The 24,117-nt window shown below is 35.8% G+C and overlaps 1 protein-coding gene across 3 annotated transcripts in view; it reads right to left on the bottom strand.

The window, feature by feature from the left end:
- The window catches only part of bchs (WD repeat and FYVE domain containing 3 bchs), a 1,305,514-nt gene that overhangs the window by 332,094 nt on the left and 949,303 nt on the right, over nt 1–24,117 (bottom strand). For all 3 annotated transcript variants that reach the window (XM_090399415.1, XM_090399420.1, XM_090399430.1), the window contains exon 51: nt 16,360–16,420. In XM_090399415.1, coding sequence (XP_090255541.1) covers nt 16,360–16,420 — 61 coding nt within the window. The remainder of the gene's footprint in view (nt 1–16,359; nt 16,421–24,117) is intronic.

The following is a 24,117-nucleotide window of genomic DNA, read 5'->3' as shown; positions in this document are numbered from 1 at the left end:
TGGTATCACCATCTCTGGGTCTGGCTCCCACTGATGAGACCTCAATAAAAGTCAAAAACAGTTGGAAGCTTGGGTGATGAATGGCAATGCTGTAGCCCATGAAGCTTTAACTGAGGCTCGGCTATTGTTGCTGTCACCCAGGTCATGGGAGGGGGAGATAAAGTTCAATGCTGTAGCCCATGAAGTTAACTGAGGCACGGCTGTTGCTGTTACCCCTCAGATGACATGTGAGCAAATGAGCGGCTCTGCTCGGTCGTGGGGATGAGCCTGCCACGGGGTAGAGCCAACGCTGAGAGTTCTTCTCAGTGGCAGGGTGAGCCGGTTACTGATGGGAACGATGCTGAGTTTTTGGAGTTTGACCTGTACTTGAACATTAAATAAAGGTCGAAACCAGTTGGAAGCTTGGGTGATGAATGGCAATGCTGTAGCCCATGAAGTTTTAACTGAGGCTCAGCTGCTGCTGTCACCCAGGTCCTGGGGTGAGGGGGGGGGGTAACAAATGACAATGCTGTAGCCCATGAAGTTCACTGAGGCACAGTCATTGCTGTTACCCCTCAGATGACATATGAGCAAATGAGCAGCTCTGCTGAGTGGTGGGATGAGCTTGTTCCCCTCAGTAATGCTGAGTTTTTGGACTTCGGCCTGTACTTGAACATTCAATTAAAGGTTGAAACCAATCTGGGTAGTGGCCCTTCCCTTAATGCATAGCATTATACATGTCTGCAAGGAGATGTGTTTTGCATTATGGGAGATACTAAGACAAGGAGTGATGGGAGCTTGGTCCACCTTTACCACGAGTTGCCATAGTCCTGAAGATACTTCGGGCACAAACTTTGTTTGCTTACACTTGAATAAAGTATTAAACTAAATTTATTATAACCAGAAGAACTGTTATCAATACAATGCTGTATGTAGATGATCAGATTATATTACAAATAATGAAGATGACCTTCAAAAATCAGTTTATGAATTAAACAAAATAAGCCAACAATACAATTTAAAAATTTCACAAAAGCCATGGCATTTAAAGGTTCATGTTGGATCAAAAAGAGTTATAGAAAATAAAATAATACAACAGATGACACAGTTTAATTATTTAGGCTGCACAATAACATAAAAAGATAAAGATATAAATTAAAAAAATAAAGAAATTTCAGAAAATCTGTGGAATAATTAAAAGGACACTGAATAAAAAAACAAGATGAGAAATTCAACTAAAATTTTATAAAGTAATGGCCACTCTTAATCTATGGTTCAGGAACATGAACTGTTAAAAAGAAAGATGAAAGTAAAATACAAGCTGCAGATATGAGATTTTTAAGAGCAATTAAAGGATATACAAATTGGATCATATAAGAAACGAAAACATCAGAAAAAAACTAAATATTTATGACATAAATGAAAAGAACAAGGGATATAGAGAGAAATGGAAAGAACATCTACTTAGGGTGGAAAGATATTGACTACCAAAAGAGGTGGATAGATATAGACCAAAGGGGGAGGGGGGAACACCAGTGAAGCCAGAACAAGCAAATGCTAATCCTTGAAGAGAAGACGATGAATTCCTGTTGAGTGATTTCTACAACCATGCTGTCACTGCTCGTTTCATTTAGCAATCTTTCATAGTAATTACTCCATATATCAAGAATATCTTTATTCTCAGTTTTCATGTCCTCTTTATTATCTCTAATTACTTTCACAGTATTCTTTTTCCATTTCTGAACCTTTTCAATAAGGTGGTAAAATATTCCTCTAGAATATTTTACGACCTTCCTGATATTTATTTTCAATGTTCTTACCAAAGTCTTCCCATGACTTTTGTTTAGCTAATTTTACACAATGCTTTGCTTTCTTACATTTTTTGCTATTCCATAAGAACTCAAAGTGACTTACTTGTGAGGAACTTTTGATGTGCTTTCTTCTTTTCCTTGACTGCCTCTTGAACTTCCTGAGTCCATACTGGAGTTCTGATTTTTCTATCCTTGAAGATTACCTCACCACATACCTCTCTGGCTGAATTAATCAATGTGTTCTTTAGGGCAACAAATCTCCAAGGTTTGGTTCTTGTTTTCAAATTCTTTCTTGTTTTTCTTGAATAATGTTTGTGTATTTGAGTCTACACTTCATATCTGACAGCTGCTCAACTTTATAAATGATTATAAATGTTTATAATCATTTATAAAGTGAAAGAGTGAAAGGCAAAGCGCAGTATACAAGACTAAGGAAGATTGCAAAAGAGCAAAGGAGAACTTAATAGAAGAAATAAGTAAAGAAGTTAATGTTAATTAAAAACAAGAGTACCTGACAAGGCATCGAATAATCACTGCACACACTTGCAATCCCAAAAGAAAAGGTCAAGTAGTAGGAGACAAAAAAGGAAAATTATTCATTGATAACAAAGATAGAGTGTAGAGAGATGGAAGAATATCTTGAAGATATATAGCAGAGAAATTATTATTATTAACATCTGACCTCCATAGTCAGTGGCTTATAATGGGACGTACACACTATTGCACACAATGCTCATCCAACCATGCCTGAAACTGATTCAATGTGTCTACATTCACAACACACAGAGGCAATGCAGTCGCCCTCACAACCACACTCCGTGCAAAGAACCTTCCTCATTCCTCTGCTCATACCCTCCTTATACAATTTCCAGTGATGAATAGTGAAATTATCAAACTTGAATATGAAGTTGAAGAAGAAAGCCTTGGACCAGAGATATGAGATGAAGAAATTAAAACAGTGATTAATGAATTACCAAACTGGAAAACTGTAGGAAGATATGAAATACCTTCTGAAATTTTTAAAAAAAATCTGAAAAACACAATACAAGAAGCATTATTTAAGGTGATTAAGTTATTCTATTAAGAGGACTAAGAAGAATATGATTTCTATGAAAGTTTGAAGGTAATAATACCCAATTAGGGAATCCAACAGACTGTAAAAATTATCGAATATTAAATTTACTCAATCATATTAAATTTGATCAATGCCTCAAAGATCATACGAAATATAGTGAAGCATAGAATGAAATAAAAAACTGAATGATATTTAGATGAAGATCAATTTGGATCCCAGAATGGTAAAGGAACTAGAGAAGAAATACTAGCTTTAAGAACAATAACAAACCCAAGAACCAATGTAAATAAAGCTACGAGTTGCTTTTATAGATTTGAAAAATGCATTTGATAATGTACAACGAAACAAACTTTTCCAAATGATAAAGGAAACTGGAATGGACCGGAGAGATAAAAGACTAATTAAGAAGTTGTATTTAAATTATACATATTTGGTCATAAAACATTTGACTGGTAGAATAGCTCTATGCATTATTTGGATGATGATTACGGTTAAAGAATTTTCAAGGATGCGGTAGTGGTATTAAGAACAGGTAACAACCTCAACAGAAATCAGGGTGCCATACTGAAAGATATATGGAAAAACTTAACTCACTCAGTTTAACAGAACTACAATACGCGAAAAATCATGTAACACATGTGCATACAACACATATCCATGATACTGACTGAAGCTTCTCAACACATGCACGCACTGTTTCAAACTTAACTGCCTAACAGTTAGCAATTGTTTCTGTATTCTCTCATATTTTTTGTGTGTACCGTTCAGCCTTGACAAAGCTAGACAGTTGCTAGTGAAACTAGTAGGCGGGATTATATTAATAAAGTACCTATGGTCTCATAACCACAAAAAGTCTCGTTTTTAAGCAGTTGTATACTGGCTAGAAAATAAAGATGAATACAAGAATATGAAGCAATTGCAGAGTAAAGGCAAGGTTTGTAACCCTTACTTTTCAACCTGTATATAGAGAATGCAATGAAATTAATAAATGAATGAATGATGTAACTCAGGTGTTCTCAACCTGGTTGTGGGTGCATTCAAGACTGGGAAGAGAGTGGTGGCCACCAATATTTATTTCTATGAAAATTTATACTTGCTCATCATATCAATTGATAAAATTAACAAATTAATTAACTATGAAAATAGGATAAATACACATGCAACATTTATTATACAACTAAATTAAGCCATCACACAATAAGCAAAAACATTTCTCTTTACTCTGGATAAAACAATTAAAACAATATTCTTCCCAATCATTGTTGAATTTATAGGTTTGTTGTTTTTTATTTGGATTACTCATTTTGGAACAAAATTTTATGTATGGTCAAAGCATGATGACAACACCGGTGAAGTGGTGACACATTCCTCAAGCACATGGTTGCTAGTAGAGTAAATACATAAAACATATGCACAAAATTGGCACCGGTGACACTCACACTCAAAGACAGAGGAATTACAAAAATGTTCATAATATAACATAAATGTTAACACTTTTTGATTTCAATAAATATTATTACTAAGAGAAGACTTACATTTTCCAGTTTTAATTTTATTTTTTCATTATTTAATATTTCACAGCGGGCGCACATGCACCTGTGGGCATAGGGTTGAGAACCGCTTATGTAACTACAAGTGGAGTGCAGATACAGATGACATGATTTGCTGATGATATAGCTATATTAGCTGAGAATGAACAGGATTTAAAACAGATTATCTAGGATGAGTGATGTTTTATCTGATTATGACAACTAAAATAATGGTGACAGGTTCAAAGGAACAAAATAAGATAGATAAAATAGTGATTAGAGGTAAGAATATTAAAAAGTGAAATTGTTTACATATCTCTGGATGCGAAAAAGCAAAGTGAAGGAACTGGTTGTCTTGGTTGGCACAAATGACTTCAGAGACGAGAAGTATTCTATGATGGATGATATAAAGAAGTTGTTAAAAGAGGCAAAACTGAAGAGTGAGAAGGTGAAGATCTGCCAAGCTATGATAGAGGCAAACTAAGGAGGGGGATGTTGGTAGCTGATGAATATATACATAGGTCGTGTAAAGGAATGATGTAGGATTTGTGGATCTGTGGTCTGAAGATTGTATAATGTTGATAAACTGCATCTAAATGATTTTGGTGTTAGGTGCCTAGAGCTTTATTCACCAAACATGCTGAAGTGCAAATTCAGGAAAACTTAAGCAATCAAGGTGGATGAAGTGAGTTTGTGTGCAGGCACCCATGAGACGAGTGAGTGAGAATGACCAAGTGTGGAATCTAGTCTTTGAGGCAAAACTATTGAAAAGGGTAGACAATTCAGGAAGTAAAGGTGGATGGGAGCCTAAACGGATGCTGCAGTTTCTATATACTAATGCCAGTAGTATCAGGAACAAGAGGGAGGAGTTTTCGTCATTTGTTAGATGAACTGCAGCAAAAAGAATAAGAAATAGGCAGGAGGGTGGCTGTTCATTTAAAACAGTCTGGTGTGAGATCAAGACCAGTAGTTGCAATAGGTCAGGGAGTTCCACAGATGATCTGGAAGACATGCATTGCTACATTATTACAATGAGTACAGGTTGAATGATTATCATGGGAGACTTCAACTACGGAGATATAGACAGGAAGTAAGAAAAATCACATGGCAGGAAGAAAATGGCATTTATACATCTACTGAGAGATAATTATAGGAGGCAGCATGTAATGGAGGAGACCAGGAGCGTGAGGGGTATTGGACCTAGTCATAGGATCAAAAGAGCTATCCATAACCAAGGAAACCACATTGCCTCCGATTGGTGAACGTGACCATGTGGTCTTGACTTGAAAGATTGTAAAACATGATGAATATTCTGTCAAGAAGGGGTATATATGGAACTAAAAGGTAGGTGATTATGACAAGCTTAGGAAGAAGCAAGCTTAAATCTGTGACATGGCATAAAACACTGCAAGGTAAGAATGTTAGTAGTGCATGGAAAATAGCTAAAGGTCATCTAGAGGAAGTAATATTAAATTGTATACCTAAGGTAAGGTAGGTTAACGATGTAGGAGTTCAATGGATGAGTAATATCATTAATCATGAGCGGCAGAAGGAGAAAATGCTGTGGAGGGTATATAAGGAGAAGGGTGACCAGCATAGCAAGTAGGACGAAGAATGACTATGGAAGATTAACCTTAATGAGTGATGATGGTGGTGATGAGGTGACAGAAGCAGGTAAAATAGTTGTGAATGACAACTTTGCAAGGATATATAATCCTAATGAGGTTACTGCTTTAACATATGTCAGAGACACTAATGTGGTAACAGAGGTGGATGAATCGGAGTTTCTTAGGATATTGCAGAATCTCAAAACAGCAGAGTTGAATAAAGGAAATGGCTACACAATGATTCTGCTGATTGTAATGGCATTTGACAGAATCCCACATGGAACTGTTATGCAAATTAAACAAATGGGAATGGATATGTCACTGGTTATGTATATAAGAGGATGGCTGCTGGACAGACATCAAAAAGTGATATATGGAGGGGCAGAAACGAGGCAAAAATAGGCAACTAGTGGTGTGACATAAGGTTCAGTGCTGAGATTATTGCTGTTTAGTTGATAAATGATATAGGAAATAACCTGAAAGGAAATATTCAGTTCTTTGCTGATGCACAAAATTAAGTAGAGTAAGTTAATCAAGGCGATGTAGAGAGATTTCAGAACAATTTAAATAGGTTGTTAGTATGGATATAAGTTCAATGTGGAGAAATGTAAAGTTATGCATTTTGCAAAAAATAGTTGTGTACTACACTGATTGCAATATACTCTAGGAAACAGATGAAGCTAGAGATTTAGTGGTGGTGGTGGTGGTAAAAAGAGAGTTAAAGTTTAGAGGACAAATTGCTAAGTAGCCCATATGATTACTTGGCTGTTGAAGAACACATTAACGAGTAGAGATAATGAAGTTGTTATTCTTCTTTATAAGGCCTTGATATATCCGCATCTGGATTACTGTGTTCAAGTCTGATCTCCTGGGTTTTTTGGGGATGAGGAAGCGTGGAGAAGATTCAGAGGTGAGCAGACAAGATTGTGAGAGGTCTATGAAATGCTCTTCCCTATAAGGATAGATTGAGGCGTGTGGATTGCAGAAGTTAGTTGATAAGAGAAAAAGGGATATGATAGAAACATTTAAGTTGCTTAAAGGGTTTATAGGATTGATTCAGGGGAAAAGTTTCAGCACTTGGCTAGAGGGACCAAAACAAGGGGTTTTCCATGGAAGTTGAGTAAAGGTGTGGTTAGTAAGTGTGTGCAGACTAGATTTTTTGCTTGGAGATTTGTGAATGAGTTACCAGAGTTAGATGTGTTTTGTCTATTAGTGGGTTGAAGGAAAGCTATGATAGATTGAGTAGATAGCTTGGATCTCCCACAATGAGTCATCAGATTCCATGGAGGTGTCCGTATAATAATAATAATCTTGGAGGAACAACTGAAAAAAGATGGAAGATGGAAGTTAGAAATCTAAAGAAGAAGAATTGTTATGACAAAAGAATGTGAGAATTACAGACAAATTTCTCTACTGAGTGTTTCAGTTAAGATTTATGCAAGCATACTTGAAAAGAGGTTGAGAAAGATTGTGGAAGACAAACTTGGAGAAGAACAAGCAACTAAAGAGGAAAGGTGGAAATAGGATGACCTGGAAGAAGGAACTCTCCCTCTGATGTATGTATCTAGATGGGAAAATGATGGGAAAACAAAGCTTTTACATAGATTTATGTGCAGATATGAAAGGCTATTCAAAGAAAGTACTGAAGCTCTACTTCATAGACCAAACTGTAATCATAACAACTGCCTTATCACCCCAAAAGTTTGGAAAAGTATACTGTTAAACATATTATGATTTAATTAATTTCATTTCAGCCCAATAGTGTTAATTTAACACACAGATACTTGTGCAGAGAGATTCAAATTTGGCACATATGCTGTACTCTTGCTGTAAAAATAGCATAACACATGATCCTATGATATTTTTGGGAAGTGATGAAACAAGAAAAGGTTACTGACAAAAATGGATATATGTGGAAGTATAAAGCAGGTGATTATAGGAAGCTCTGTAGTCAGTTAGCATCAGTACGCTGGGTAGATGAGCTGAGTGAAAAAGATGTTAACAATGTATAGAAACTCACAAGGCAGTATCTGAAAAAAGCAATCTATAATTGCATACCAAGGTTAAGCAAATACATAGAGCAGGAGTGAAATTGATGAACAGTAAAATCAAGCAAGCTGTGCTGTAAAATAAAATGTTATGGAGGAGGAACAGTTGGTGGTGACTGGATGCATTGAGAATATAAAGTGCAGGCTAGGAAGTTACCGAGCATGGTAAAGAAAGAAAAGGTCTAATATGAGAAGAGATGGCTGGTCAGGTTAAGGTTAACTCAAGGGAATTTTTCTGCTATATAGCAAGCAAGAGAAAGAATGATTATGGCAGGTTAACACTGGTGGATAGTCATGGCAGCAGAATAACAGTGGCAAAATATATAGTGGAATTAATGAATGAGCACTTCATCAGCATATATCATAGTGGTGTAAATTATGCCATGCAATAAATAGAAGAGAAGCAAGTATCAGGAGAATTGGAAGTAATAAGAATCAGAGTTTGTGTCAGATGTTGGTTAGGTTAGATGCAAACAAGGCTGTGGTAATGGTAGATGACATATCACCATGTATTCTTAAGTAATGTACATCACAGTTGGCTATGCCCTTGACCTGGTTATTTAATGAGTCTTGCAGTGGGTACAGTTCCTAAGGAGTGGAAAGAAAGCAACATAGTTCCACTCAACAAGCAGGTTTCGGACAGAGGTCTCCAACTGATAAGGAATAGAATACAGAATTGGGTTGATGGACATGGCATTCATTTACATTTACATTCTTGTACTTTGCAAAAGCGTTTGATAGATTACCACATGATAAGTTGGTGTACATGCTGCAGAGGATGTGAATAGATAGCATATTGTTACATGGATCACAGATTGGTTCTCTGAATGATACCAGCAGGTTGTGTATGATGGAGCAGTATCTTAAAAAAAGGAGGGGTAACCAGTGGCATGCCCCAGAGTTCTGTTCTTGGATACTTGCTGTTTAACTTATTTATAAACGATATATCACATGGACTGACTGGGGATCTTCAGTTCTTTGCTGATGATGCAAAGTTGGGAAGAATTATAAGTAGCACTGCTGATGTTAACACGTTCGCTGCCATGCTCCTCGGGCACAGTTTGTTCCCGCACCCCAAGTGCTTTCGCGTCTTCAAGGTCACTATGAGTAATCTCGTAGCCAGCTTATCAGACAGAATTTTGTTTCATACGCCAACTACGAGTAATCTTGTATCACCCCCACCCATATATTACATGCGCTGATGAATGTGTTTATTGTGTCTAGTCTCTAAAAACCTTCAGTTTCGCCATGACCAGTAAAAGAAAACTTACTGATAAAGAATTAGAAGTTTACGCTAATATGAGTGGTGATGAATTTAATGAATTCATCATCGCAAATGGAAGGATAAGAGGGAAGTTCTTTCCATTTCAAATATGCACAAATTTTAAATGGTTGAAGCAAAAAATCGGAATGGTAAAATTCAATTAAACCAAAATATCGTTAGGGACTATAATTTGGGTATGTCAGGCATCGATCTTTCTGATCAAATGCTTTCTTACTATTCCCCCTTACAAAAGACAATTAGATGGCCAAAGAAATTGGTAACACACATTTTTCATATATACATTCAAAATGCACATAAATTTTATTATATAATTACTGGAAACGCAATGACTGCGTTAAAATTTAGAGATCAATTTATCTCAGTTTTTGTTGGAATGGAAGAGCTTACATTATCAGCAGGATTCGGGATCTTCATTATTTGGAATTTTTGCCACCTACAGAAAAAAATATTCGCTGACAAAGCCATGCCGAGTATGTACACGAAACATGTTATTATTGTCCTTTTTGCCAGGAAAAACCACCATTGTGCATGGAAAATTGTTTTAAAGTGTATCATTTGTAATTTGAATAAATTAGTTTTATTTTATTGATTTTTATCAGTTTTAAATTGCAGGCGTAGACTTCTGTGGCTAATTGGTTCAAAAGATATATTTCGGTGATTACACCACATTTTTTTTATTATTCAGTTATATAAAACACTGAAATAATAGTTCCAAACAAGTTTCGTAAATCGTAGGATTTACATCTTCAGGGGTAAATAGTAAACTTAAAGTTTAAACAAGAGAATTAATAAATACAAATCATAACCATCTGGCTATTCATAAAACTCAAATAACAGAATGCAGATATATAACATTATTGACGTTGAACAATACTGGATGATGTCACGTGTTCTTGTTCTCGTTCATAGAGTCCGAGCTCAGATTGAGGTAGATTTTTTATTAGAGCTGACCAAACTTGGAGAATTAAACCTTGATTTTTATTGCATTGGGTTGGGTTTTTTAGCATATTAGCAGATTCTTTAAATTTTCTTATATAACTGTTGTTTTCTATGTATCACATCGTCATTTTATGCCAGAGTACATCGTGTCCAGTGGAAGTGGTATGGAAAGCAAGACCCATTTTTTTGTTCTCTTTTGTATTGTACGTCTTTTTGGTGTTTAGCCATGCGTATTTCTCCAGATCTTCCTGTCTGTCCTACGTAGCAAATCCCGCAAGAGTAATGGCTTTTGTAGACTCCTGGTTTTTTAAGAGGATGATGAGGTGGTTTTGGTGGATGTAGGAATCTTGAGATTTTTTCCATAGGAAGGAAGGAAGGCTACTTTTATGTTGTGTTTGTTCATTAATTTGGCTAGCTTATCTGTAACATTTTTGATATAAGGAAGCGAGATTGCGTTTTTGTAATCCTGTTTTATTGTGTTGTTAGCTGGAGGCATTTTAAGGATTCTCTTGATGGTTTTTGTTTCGTACCCATTCTGTTGGAGGATTTGTTTTAAGTATTTTAGTTCTTCATTACATCTTTCTTGTGTGCTGGAGATATTGTATGCTCTGTCTCGAAGAGTTTTAATTAAGCTTATTTTTTGTGAAGGATGGTGGTGTGAGGTTGCATTTAGAAATCTTCCAGTGTTTGTTGGCTTCCTATATACTGAGAAGGAGAGTTTACTTTCTTCATTAACTTCTAATAGAATATAGAAAAGGAAGTTTTTTATTTTTTTCTTGTTCTAAAGTGAATTTTATGGTGTTGTGCAAATTGTTGAGATAATCTTTAAAATTGATAAGTTCATCTGCTGTTCCACTGAATATGATGAAAATATTGTCCACATAGCGTAGCCATATTTTCGGTTTTTTATGGTAATTCTTAAGAGCATTGTTTTCAAATTTTTCCATAAATAGGTTTGCTAATATCGGTGATAATGATGAACCCATGGCCAGTTCTTCTTTTTGTTCCCAGATTCTATCTTTATAGGTGAAAAAAGTATTGTTTATACAATGTTTAAAAAGATTCAAGATGTCCGGAGGGAAGAGGTCTTCTAGGAGATTCAAAATTTCTTGTCTCGGGACGTTTGTAAACAAGCTGATAATGTTGAGACTTGCTAAGATATCTGTTGGACCAATATGTATATCTTTCACTTTTTCTATGAAATGTTTACTATTTTTTATGAAGGAAGATGTTTTTCCTATATGTTGTGAGATCATGTTGGTGAGGTATTTCGCCAAGTTGGAAGTCGGTGAATCTCTTCCATCTACTATTGGTCTTAAAGGTATATCTGTCTTATGGATCTTTGGAACACCATATATTCTTGGTATCAAAGGATGTTTTGATTGTAAGTATTTTTTAAGTTCTTCCGTCCAAAGAGGCATTTTTTTTATTAGATCATTTGTTTTTTTGTGTGTAGGCCAAGTCGGGTCTCTGTCTATGGGTTTGTAGGTGTTGGTATCTTCCAGAAGACTTTTCATTTTGTTATCATATTCTGTAGCATTTAAAACGATAGTTGCGTTGCCTTTATCTGCTTTTATTATGACAATATTTTTGTCATCCTTTAACTTTTTAAGGCAAACGTATTCATTGTAAGGTATATTCCTACGAGGTAATCTGCTTTTTAATTAGTAAAACTGTACTTTCTATACGGATAAGATCTGCCGTGTTGTCCAGTAGATTTCTAATTCCTTTTTCTATTTGGGCTATGATATCAATTTTTGTAAGGAAATGTGGGGTTATGGCGAAGTTAAAACCCTTAAGTAAAAGATTATTCTCCTCTTTTGTTAGGACTGGAAGATTTCTAAATGCAACCTCACACCACCATCCTTCACAAAAAATAAGCTTAATTAAAACTCTTCAAGACAGAGCATACAATATCTCCAGCACACAAGAAAGATGTAAAGAAGAACTAAAATACTTAACACAAATTCTCAGAATGGATTTGTTTTGTATCCACAGAATGGATACGAAACAAAAACCATCAAGAGAATCCTTAAAATGCCTCCTTGAAATCCACATCAACTCCTCGAAAAAATATTGCTAGTTGTGCTGTATTGGAGGCATCGGTGCCGTCATCCAAAGCAATTGAAAATGCTTCCAATCTAGCAATCTTCTCTTTTAAACTTTTTTTGATATCATCAGCCATAATTTCTATCTGTCGGACAACAGTACGTCTCAACAAATCAATATTCTCGAAGTCTTTTTTCTTTTCAGGACATATTATACTTACAACATCCAGCAGACATTCTTTGATAATTCTCCTTCACCAAATGACTTAATGCTTAACTTTCTAAGCCATTTTTTCGCTTACAACAAAGCTAGCTTTGACAATGCTGTGGTGCTGCATACTTTGCTTGTTGAACATCTGCTGCTGGGTATCCAAGTTCTTCTTCAACTTCTGTATTTCATCTTTTTGTAGTTGTCCATCAATTTTTGGTGATCTGCATGTCTCAAAGTAAAGTGTCTCTTCAAGTTGTATTCTTTGTTGACTGATACAGATTCGTTGCACAGCAAACATACAGACAAACCTTTATTCAGAATAAAATAATAATTCTCCGTCCAGTTGTCTTGAAATTGATGATTCTCTGCATCTATTTTTCTTTTTTTTGCAATAACCCGTGACATTGTCCCAAATTTATAAGTGATATTCAGAACTGTCAAACAAAACTGTCTTCTACACCACAGGCACTGAACAGAACACAACATCAATGCAGGCACAGATCATAACATCAATGCAGGCACTGAACAAAGCACAACACCAACACAAGTACTGAACTGACATGTTGCAACACGTTCACACACGCCGCTAGTCAAAGTGAGAAAGAGACCTTGGTTGGAGAAAACATAGTGTGTTTTGCGCAAGTCATACAACGTTAGCTTAATGTGAGTTAGTAAAACACACCATGTTTTCTCCCACCATGAATCAGACAAACTTCGCTGAAATAGATTAGGGCTGGATCAAAAGAAGTAGAGGGCCGGATCCGGCCTGCGGGTTGCCCATATGTGCATTAAACCATTTTCCTGTATTTCCTTCAATCCTAACTGCTGATTTACAACTCAAATAAAGACTAAGTATTGCTTGATATTATGCCCCATTGACACCATATAACTATAGCGTATTGAATAGCTTCTCTCTCTTGGCACTTTGTCATATGCCTTTTCCAGATCAACAAAACTTAAATACAGATCTTTGTTATATTCCCATGATTTCTTGACTATTTGTCATAAAGTGAAGATCAGATCCTGACAGCCTCTCTTTGGCCTGAATCCAGCTTGTTCTTCACCAAGCTTTTCTTCTACAATTCTTCTCAACCATTTCTCAAGTATACTAGCATAAATCTTACTAGGAACACTCAGTAGGGAAATACCTTTGTAATTCTCACATTCAGTTTTATTTCCCTTTTTATATATGGGTACTATGAGAGCTCTACTCCAATCATTGGGAATTCATCCCTCTGTCCACACCTTCTGAACAATGCAGTGCAGCCACAGTAAGACTTTCATACCACCATACTTTAGCATTTCTGGTCGAATATCATCCACTCCTGCTGCCTTTCCACATATCAAGCCTTTGATGGATTTTTCTACTTCAAGTAAGTAAATTATAATGGACAAGAAATTATATTCTTATTTTAATCCTATACTCCAATGTAAATAAAAAAATTTAGTCAGTAAACATTAATGCCTTTGTAAAATCCAAAAAAAATGGCAGAATGTACCTTTCCCTCATCAACTGCTCTTGTTATTTTATTATAAAAGGTAATCATATTACTACAGCAAGAGTGCCCCTTAACAAATCCGTGTTGACTCTCACAGATACCATTACCCTAGCCTGCCCAAAGCTGTACATGGTCCCTCACTAATTTCTCTAAGATCTTAACAACTACTGATGAATCACAAACTGGTCTATAATTTGACACTTCCAGTCTGCTACCACTCTTATGCAATGGCACTATCTTACCCTCCTTGGGTATCTTTCGCTTGGCCAGACTTTCATTGAAAAGCTAGGTCAATAGAGCTGTCAGTTCTTTAGCACATTCTCTCAAAACCTATGGTAAAATTCCATCAAGTTCCATTGCTTTATTGACATCCAGAGTATCCTAAAGAAAGCAAAAATTTTCTATAACTATCTCTGATCAAGAGTAGTTTAAAAATATGGTGGTACACCATTTTACTACTTGTATAGGAAAAATATTTGATTTCTGCATTAATTTTGGTATCTTCCTGAGTATAGATCACCATTGTAAAGACCTCAATAAAATTCCAAACTGGGATGGGTAGTGACCCTTCCCATAATATATAGCAATATACATGACAGAAAGGGAGTGTGCTTTGCTTTATAGGACACTAAGGCAACTGATGTGAAGTCAACCATTTGTGATTACAAGTAGCTTAGTTATGAAGATACTTCACATGTGAATTTTGTTTGCTTACACTTGGACAGGCCGACCTGGTTGCACAGTGTAAAACTTATATTAAACAAGTATGTCAAGGCATCTCCATAGCTCAGTCAGTATAGATGAAGCACTTTGGTCAGAAAGACCTGGGTTCGATTCCTGTCTATGACGTGAGGAATCTTTATCTGGTCTATTTCGACTAAAGGCGAGTTAACCAGTCTCATACGGAGGTAGAGGTTTTTTTCACCTGGAAACTCGGGTTTTCCATCCCTCAGAACAGGCAAACCGGCCCCGTGAACACACACGGATTAGTCATGAATACTTACGACAATATGTGGAAGAGATAGGGTCCTCACCACATGTCATTACACCCGTAGTTAACCATGAGTCACATCATGGTAGTCAACCTCCTAGACAGGAGACGATACATGAATGGAATGGGAATGTCAAGGTAGATGTCAAATCTCTTGCACATTCCCTTAATCACACAGTGATATATCATCAAGTTTCACAGCTTTATTAATATCAAGTTTACACAATTCCCCATATATTTCCTGCTCAGTCACAGGCTGTCTCTCCTCCTCCTCCAATTCCACTGAATTCAAACTCCACATTACATCACATTCACAGGGATAAAATACCTTTATGAACCATGCATTTAATATTTCAACACAGTGCAGTGGTTATGCTTTTACCATTAACACTGACTGATACCATCCTTCTATAATCATTCTTCTTCTTCTTCTGCTGGCTAGATACTGAAAGAATTGTTAAGGTTTTTCAGCTTCAAGCTTAGCTAAGTCTGCTCACACTTTTGCTACCTTCCTTGCTTGTTTTCTGTACTCTTCAAACAACTGATTATTACCACTCATTTTATGCTGCCTCCATAATGCCTTCTTCCTCTCTTCTTTCATTCATTTCACATGTGCCTTATTTAACCTTCTGACTCTTGGAATGATTTAGACAATGCTTCTGCTAGATAGCTCTTGAATATAATCTAAGCAGCATTGATCTCTTTTTTACCCAACTCAACTCTTCATTCCATGTTGCTACTGCAAGCTGCCTGAGTTATTCATAACCACCAGCTTGTAGTTCAACACATATCCTTTCTTCATAGAAGTTCTCATATAGCTGGCAACCACCAAGGTAATTAGTTCATTGTTAGTTGCACCAAATGGAGGCAGATTCAACACATTTGTAGTAACATCCTCCAATGATTAATCCAAGACTCTTGATCCTTGTATGCTCTTTGTTATATATATATATATATATATATATATATATATATATACTGCTTAATGTAGCTTATATCTCAAAAAATCATGAAATTTATTTTCTTTACCTCCAGATACTATCACATTAATGTAATAAACATCATTACTATAAGTATATAGAGCAATAGTAATAAAAGAAACAAATAAAGCAACAGTTGTCAAGAGTACAAACAAGAATTTTAAGTAAGATGACCAACTTTTCTGTATTTGATCTGATCTGTCAAAATATTCTTGAATGGCATAATTAAAATCAATGTTTTTTGATACCATGCAGTAGTCACATGAAGGACAAAATTATTATATGGTGTGTGTGTGTGTGTGTAAACTGATGTGGTTATACAATATATATTTTGAACTTTTTAGGAATATTTAATACCTGCAACAAATATCGGCGTTTATGTACTTCTCGTATATCATCAAATGCAAACTTGCTACACCTATAAAATAAACAATAATGCTGGTGAATTTCAGTGACGACCACAAACAAAAGTATTTCAAGCACAGTTAAATAAGAAAATGCAATAATGGATAGATAAATCAGTAAATGCTTAATTATAGTTTTCTGTAAATTTATCAGTACTTATGAAAAAATCTGTTTCTATATAGGAGTCTGTAGGTATATAGCATATTGTATTCTACATCCATCATGTTCTATAATGCAGTGCTCTCTTCCATGGGTTATAGTATGACAAATGACTTCTGGTAGAGCATACTGCAACTTTACCTGTCAGTCATTCAATTATCTGATCAGTAAGCTGATTCACTGTTACTATCAAATTCCTTTCAAGGATGCAATGAAATATGGACTATATTTTTATTTATAACATTACAGACTTCCAGCATGATTTAGGTAAGCAGTGACAAACATTTTCATTTTGGTTTCTAATCCAATAATAGTAATAACACAGTTTCTAAAAATATAAGACAGGGAGTTCCATGGATGATCTGGAAGTCATGCATCACCAAATTAGTACAATGAGTACAGGTCAAGTGATTATTATTTCAACTAGGAAGATATAGATTGGAAAGAAGGAAGATATTGTGTGTGTGTGTGTGCGCATGTAGAGTGGTTTCAGTGCATCTGAAGGATAAGAAACTTTTTCGTATTTTAGTTGATAATATTAGCCTAACTTATTGTAGTTTTTGATTTAAATGGGTGTGGGATTGATTGATACTAAAGAACTATTTAGTTTGTAAGTAAATCTTGTATATATTTTTATTTGAATACAATACTGTCAGTATATGCCAATGCATGGTAGAACAATGGTGGTAAAGACCACATTGTTGAGTGATTTGAATCTGCCGGATTTTGTGTAGTGCAGTGTGTGTGAAATGTACTCGTCGAGAAAATTAAAGGATATGTGGAAGCAAATTGGAACTGGAGAGAGAGAGAGAGAGAGAGAGAGTGCATTAAATGTTTCAAAAGCAAGTTATATCAATAGTTTCTATTAGGTGATGAGAACGCAGCAAATGTTAATAGAGAGGACAGTATCGAGGGTAGGATGGAAAATGATGTTATTATTGTCAAACATGCAGTTGTGAAAATAAAGGAGAATGAAACAGACATTAATAAAGAAACAGCATGCTTCAATGTTATCTTTCACAGGACAAAGTGTGAAATTGACAAATTGCAGAACAGCCAAGATATTAGCAGGGTTGAAAAGAGAAGGAAGCTGGTGGTACAAAGTAATAATAAAGAATGAGTGAACAAACAAGAAAAACAGTTCAGGAGAAAATTACGTATGGCGATTCAATGATCAGGAGAGTACGTTATGAAAGTGTAACAAAATCATGTTTCCCTGGTGCAAAAATTCACGATATTAGTCACACCATCCAGATGCAAAAAGCTAAGGTGAAGGAATTGATTGTCTTGGTTGGCACAAATGATTTGAGAGGCAAGAAGTATTCTATGAAGGAGGATGCAAAGCAGTTGCTGGAAGAGGCAAAATAATTCCCTTGCATAAGCGAGGTTCTAAGACTGCAGTAGCAAATTATAGACTAATCAATATCTCAGGTATTGTGATAAAAGTACTGGAAAAATTGGTCAAAAACAGAATTAAAGAATGGCTAGATAAAATGATACTGTATGAGGAGCAACATGGCTTAGTGAATGGCTGGTCATGTCTTAGTAATTTACTAACTTTTTATAATAGAGTAACAGCAGAGTTGGATAAAGGAAATGGCTACACAATGATTCTGCTGAATTTTGCAAAGGCACTTGACAGAATACCACATGGAACTCTGTTATGCAAACTGGAACAAATGAGGATGGATATGACACTGGTTAAGTGGATAAGAGGGTAATTTCTGGACAGATATCAAAAAGTGATATATGGAGAGGCAGAATTGAGGCAAAATCAGGCAACTATTGGTGTGCTGCAAGATTCAGTGCTGGGACCATTGCTGCTTATTTTGTACATAAATGATATAGGAAATAACCAGAAAGGAAATATTCAGTTGTTAACGATTTAAATAAACTCTCAGTATGGGCAAAACATAATGAGTATCAGTTTAATAAGAAGAATTTGTAAAGTAATGCATTTTGGGAGAAATAGATTACAAGTTGTGTATCACATTGATGGCACTGTACTCAAGGAAATAGATGAAGCTAGAAATTTAGGGGTGGTGATAGACAGAGTTAAAGTTTAGAAGGTATATTACTGAGATTGCTAAGGTAGTCCATATGATCACTTGGCTATTGAAGAACATTTTAACAAGTAGAGATAAGGAAGTTGTTATTCCTCTTTTTGAGGCCTTGATATACCCACGTGCAGATTACTTGCTCAAGTGGCGTCGCCTAGGTTTCTTTGGGATGAGAAAGCAGCAGAGAAAATTAAGAGGTTAGCAACCAAGATAGTGAGTGGTCTGTGGAATGCTCTTCCCTATAAGGATAGATTGAGAGTGTGTGTGTGTGTGTGTGTGCGAATTGCAGAAGTTGGATGATAGTAGAAAAAAAGGGAGATGTGATAGAAACATTTAAGTTACTTAAAGGGTTTTATAAGATTGATGCAGGGGAAAGGTTTCAGCACCTGGCTGGAGGGGCCAGAACATGGGGTCATACCTGGAAGTTGGATAAATGTATGGTTAAGTAGGGGTGTGAAGACTAGATTTTTTTGCTTGGAGAGTTGTGAACGAGTGGAATGGGTTGCCTGAATCAGTTGTGAGTGCTCTGTCTGTTAGTGAGTTCAAGGAGAGGTATGATAGATGATGTGTATGAATAGTTTGGGTCTCTCGCAATGAGTCTTTGAACTCCATGGAGGTACCCACACAATAATAATAATAATAATAACCTGATACAAACTATCAAAATTAGCAAAGCATCACTTGCCAGACTGATGTAATACTGACTTGTCATTATTTTCTCTTTATATTATGCAATTGCAAAATATTCAATTCAGCTTTTTTATCATGAACACAAAGTGTAAAACAAAATGATATTAGCTGTGCATATGAACCACACCAACATGCCATTCAAAATGCCTACATAATTGCATATTATAATTCATTTTTAGAATTCCACAACCAGATGGTACATATTTCAAATTACTGGAATACCTCAGTGGTAAGCAGAAACCTAATGTCAGAGAGCAAGAAAGTGGTATTAATTGCAAATTGCATTATATTCCAGTTAAAGCAAAAACTTCATGATAGTAAATTTTGATAAGTAGAGATAAGGAGGTTATTATCCCTCTTTATAAGCCATGATATACCATTCTTGTGAAAGTTAGAGAGGACCTGCCCAAAATGGTTTGCACAGTGCTCTCTATAAGAATAGACTGAAAAGTTTTGTTGATAGAGGAAAAGATGGGGGAATATGACAGACACATTTAAGTTAAAAATTAGATTTTACATAGTATATGATGAATTTTCCAATGTATGAAAAATGGGAAAAAACAACCCATGAAAGATGAGCAAGTTTGACATAAACAAGACTGGTTTGACTAGATTTTTTTTTTTTTACTTGGAGAGAGGAAGAGAGAGTGATGAATGAATGGAATGGACTGCCAGATGTAATTATGAGTGCTTTGTCAGTGAAAAAGTTTAGAGATATGATAAGCACCGATAAGGTTTGTATGGGCTTCCTGTAATCAGGAAGCCTATACAAACTATAGAGAGCGAAATCATGTCTTCGCTCTCTATAGAAGTTCCTATATAATAATAATAATAATAATATTTTCAAATGGAGATTCAGAGATCTCTATGAAAATAGAATACTTCATACTTTTTTAATTTCTATAAATTACAGAATGAGGTTCTTTTGTCTTAACAGTAACAGAAATAATTTAATATCACTTTCTTGTGCTGTTATAGGTGGCTTTTACCCATCAACTTTCAGGTTGCTAGTATACTAATCAATAGGTTTCTGCCTACTGGTGAGGGGAAACAATATTTCAAAATTATAACTATAGAATAACATGTCTGCCACAGTACATAACTTTTTTTTATTATGTAAACATTTTGTCTTACGTATCATAAGACATCATCAGTACAACTGTTCTGCGCAGTTAGCCTAGTGGCTATGCGCTTTGCAACCATATACCTGGGGAAGGAGTGTCCTAGGTTCGATTCCTGCTGACGACGTGAGGAGCTCAAGGATCTTTCTCAGCCATAGACAAGTTAGCCAGTCTTGGGAGTGAACAGCAAGGGTTTTTCCCCCAGTTTATCTGGGGTTCATTCCACAAGCAGGCAAACTGGCCCTGTGAACACACAGGCTACAGTCATAGAATATAGTACTTAATCCCTCATTAGGAGGGCTCAATCAGTCCTAAGGGGCAGTCGGGGGGGGGGGACCCCACGTGAATATATAAATAAATCAGTACAACTAACGGATAACAATAGGAATTAAATTAAAAATAAAACAGTAGTGTGCATGATTAATTTGGAATCCCAATATTTCAAAATGATGCCATGTGGTAATTTAACCATAAAAAAAAAAAATAAAATAATAAGACATGATTATAAGACCAAGATTATCAGTACTGTGATATTCTGACTTGCCATTTCTAAGGTACTCACAACTAACTGGGAGTGCAAGATTGCAGATTTCATGGTATCTTTATTTACTTTGCGTTTTGCATTTAAAAATAAAAAGGTGGAATATTTTATACTTTTTTTTTTAAATTCCAGCATGAGAACTTTGTGCTAAAAGGATAAGTATATATAGTGTAATATGGTATTCTTATTACCAACAGATAAAATTATAAAAACATAAAATGGCAGAGCAGTGAAGGAGCCAGTATTATTGGTCCTAAACATTTTAAAGAATCATGCAAGTCAGACATACATGTATCTAAAAATATGAGTAAATAGTTAACATAAGTAATAAAGACGATCTATTGGCTCTTATAATTTGTTGGTTACAATGGTATTGAGAGTGAGCGAGAGAGAGAGAGGGAGAGCTAAGAAATGGTAAAACGTTTAAAAAAAAAAGAGAGAAAAAAGAGAAAGAAACACCCAGACTGTGGTAGTCACAGCATGTTGGTTAAAATGTATCGTTTTCAAGCATGTTAACCAGTAAGCTAATCAGGTGAGTTTTTTAATGTCACCTTTGTTTTTTTAGTATTGCTAAAATACTTTACTTTATGCTGAATACTATATTTTAGTAAATACTTTTACACAATGACCGAGAGTTCGCTTACGAAAAATACACCTCTTCGATGTTTCAAGTTCCTTAGTATTGAAATATTTTAGTAAATGCTTTTATGCACTGACTGAGAGTTCATTTACCAAAAATACACCTATTCGCGTACTGTAGCTCTGTTGAACTGAGGGAGTTAATTAGATTTTTCCAGGTATCGTTCGGAATGGCCCCTTGAAATAAGACAGAAAGAACATGTAGGCGATGTTAATCACAACAGAATGATCACCTCAGGATTGGCACATCACTTTTCAACTTCGAACCACACTATAGACTGGAATAACAGCTCCATGCCCTACATAGACGAGGATTACAGACATCGAGTGTTTAAAGGAGCGGCAGTTGTACTACGTACGGGAAGTAATCTAAACAGAAATCAAGGGCCATTCTGAACGATACCTGGAAAAATCTAATTAACTCCCTCAGTTCAACAGAGCTACAGTACGCAAATAATCATATTATGCGTGTGCATGTAACGCGTGTTCATGATGCCGAGTAGTTATGTCACGCGAAAGTGTCACACTAGCTACCTAACAGATACTAACGGTCCTTTGTATTTTTTAAACCTTTTCTGCATTTACCTTTTTTTGTACTATGCAAGCCTTGAGAAAGCTAGTCAGTTACTAGCGAAACCGGTAGGCAATTTGTAAGAACATAAGTACGTTATAAATATATGGTCTATGTAACAATAAGTCTTTATTTTGCAAAAATACACCTCTTCGAAGCTTCAAGTTTCTTAATATTGAAAGAGTTTTTATTCTCCTAAGGTTTCTGATTAGTCTCCCATGATAACTAACCAGCTGTCAGGCCAGTGAAACCTTAAAAAATGGACCAAATTGGAAAGTGAATAATTATGGATGCCTGGGCAGTATGCATATTTTCTAAAGCGGTGTGTGCTAGGGCAACTCGTAAATGCCAGTGGGTGTATTCCTGTAAGCTCTCTGGTCAACTTATTTTTTGAAACTTTCATAGTTTCAACATTCGGCTTTGAAATAATGCTGGATCAAATATCCACTTGATTTTTATAATTTTTAGTATTGTTTTGCCATTTCTTAGCAATCTCTCTCTCTCTCTCTCTCTCTCTGTTGATACTTTTGTAATTGACAAAATATAAAAGCTAATAATAATAATAATATTTATTACACATATTAACCATTATTTATAGTTTTAAACACATGTAAAGAATGATTCTTTAAAAGTTTTAGGACCAATAATACTGGCTCCTTTACTAGTCTGTCATTTATGCTTTAGTAATTTTATCAGAGGGTGAATTTCAAGTGGGGATTCCACAAGGGCTCAGTACTGGGACCAATATTGTTTAACCTTTATATCAATGACATTGTCCATGGATTCCAAGGGGATATTTGGTTGTTTGCGGATGATGCGAAGCTGGGAAGGGTTATTAGTAATAGTGCAGATGTGGTAGCCCTGCAAGAGGATTTGAATAAGCTAGATAGATGGGCAAATGAATAGGGGGAGGTATCAGTTTACTGCAGCAAAATGTAAGGTCTTGAGGTTTGGGACACATCGATGGGACACTGCATACTCTATGGGAGGAGTTACACTGGAGCAAGCAAGGGAGACAAGAGATCTGGGATTGATGATTGATAGAAACCTGAAATTTAGGGGACATATTGCAAAGGTAGTGAAGGTAACGCAGAGGATTGCTGCAATAATGAGAAGGACACTGACCTGCAGAGATAAAATGGTTATCATTCCGTTGTATAAGACTCTGATCAGACCACACTTAGGCTATTGTTCTCAGATCTGGTCCCCAGGATTTGAGGGGGATAAATTAACTGTGGAAAAGGTACAAAGGTGGATAACAAAGATGGTTTCAGGACTGTACCATGTTAGTTATGAGGATCGGCTGAGGGAATGTGGACTACAGAGTTTGGTGGATAGAAGAAGGAGAGGTGATATGATTGAGACTTAAACTGTTGAGAGGTGGTTACAGGATTGACACTGGGGAGTTCTTTCACTTGGTTGAACAGCAGGAAAGAGTCACGACAAGGGGCCATCCCTGGAAGTTACGAAAGGAAACTGTGAGAAAGAGGGTGAGGAGTGGTTTCTTTGCATTGAGGGTGGATGAACCATGGAATGCGGTGCCTGATGGAGTGGTGAGAGCGAGAACGGTCAATGCATTTTAGGAGTGGTATGATAGACTGTGTTTCCTAGGAGGGACTTCCTTCGATGAGTCTTGATAGACTTGTGTTTCTTAGAAAGGACCTCCCACGATGAATCTTTTGACTCCATGGAGGCCTGAATAATAATAATAATAATAATATGAGACCACCATCCTGCTCACTGGAGGTCTGAAAAAGTTCCAAGTTTGGTCTCTAGAGCAGGGTTTCTGTATTATGCAAAAAATAAATAAATAAAAAAAAAAAATTATAAAAAGATCCTTAGCCTTCTCATGGTATTAAATATACTATAGTTTTACTACTTTTTATACAGGTGGGAATCAAATTAAAAAAAAAAAAAAAAAAGCCATAT

Source organism: Typopeltis vanoorti, chromosome 1, assembly GCF_054136105.1.
Source record: "Typopeltis vanoorti isolate ZY-2024b chromosome 1, IOZ_Tvanoo_1.0, whole genome shotgun sequence".
Classification (NCBI taxonomy): domain Eukaryota; kingdom Metazoa; phylum Arthropoda; class Arachnida; order Uropygi; family Thelyphonidae; genus Typopeltis; species Typopeltis vanoorti.
Note: the sequence above shows the minus strand (reverse complement) of the source record. Positions and strands in the feature narration are given on the sequence as shown.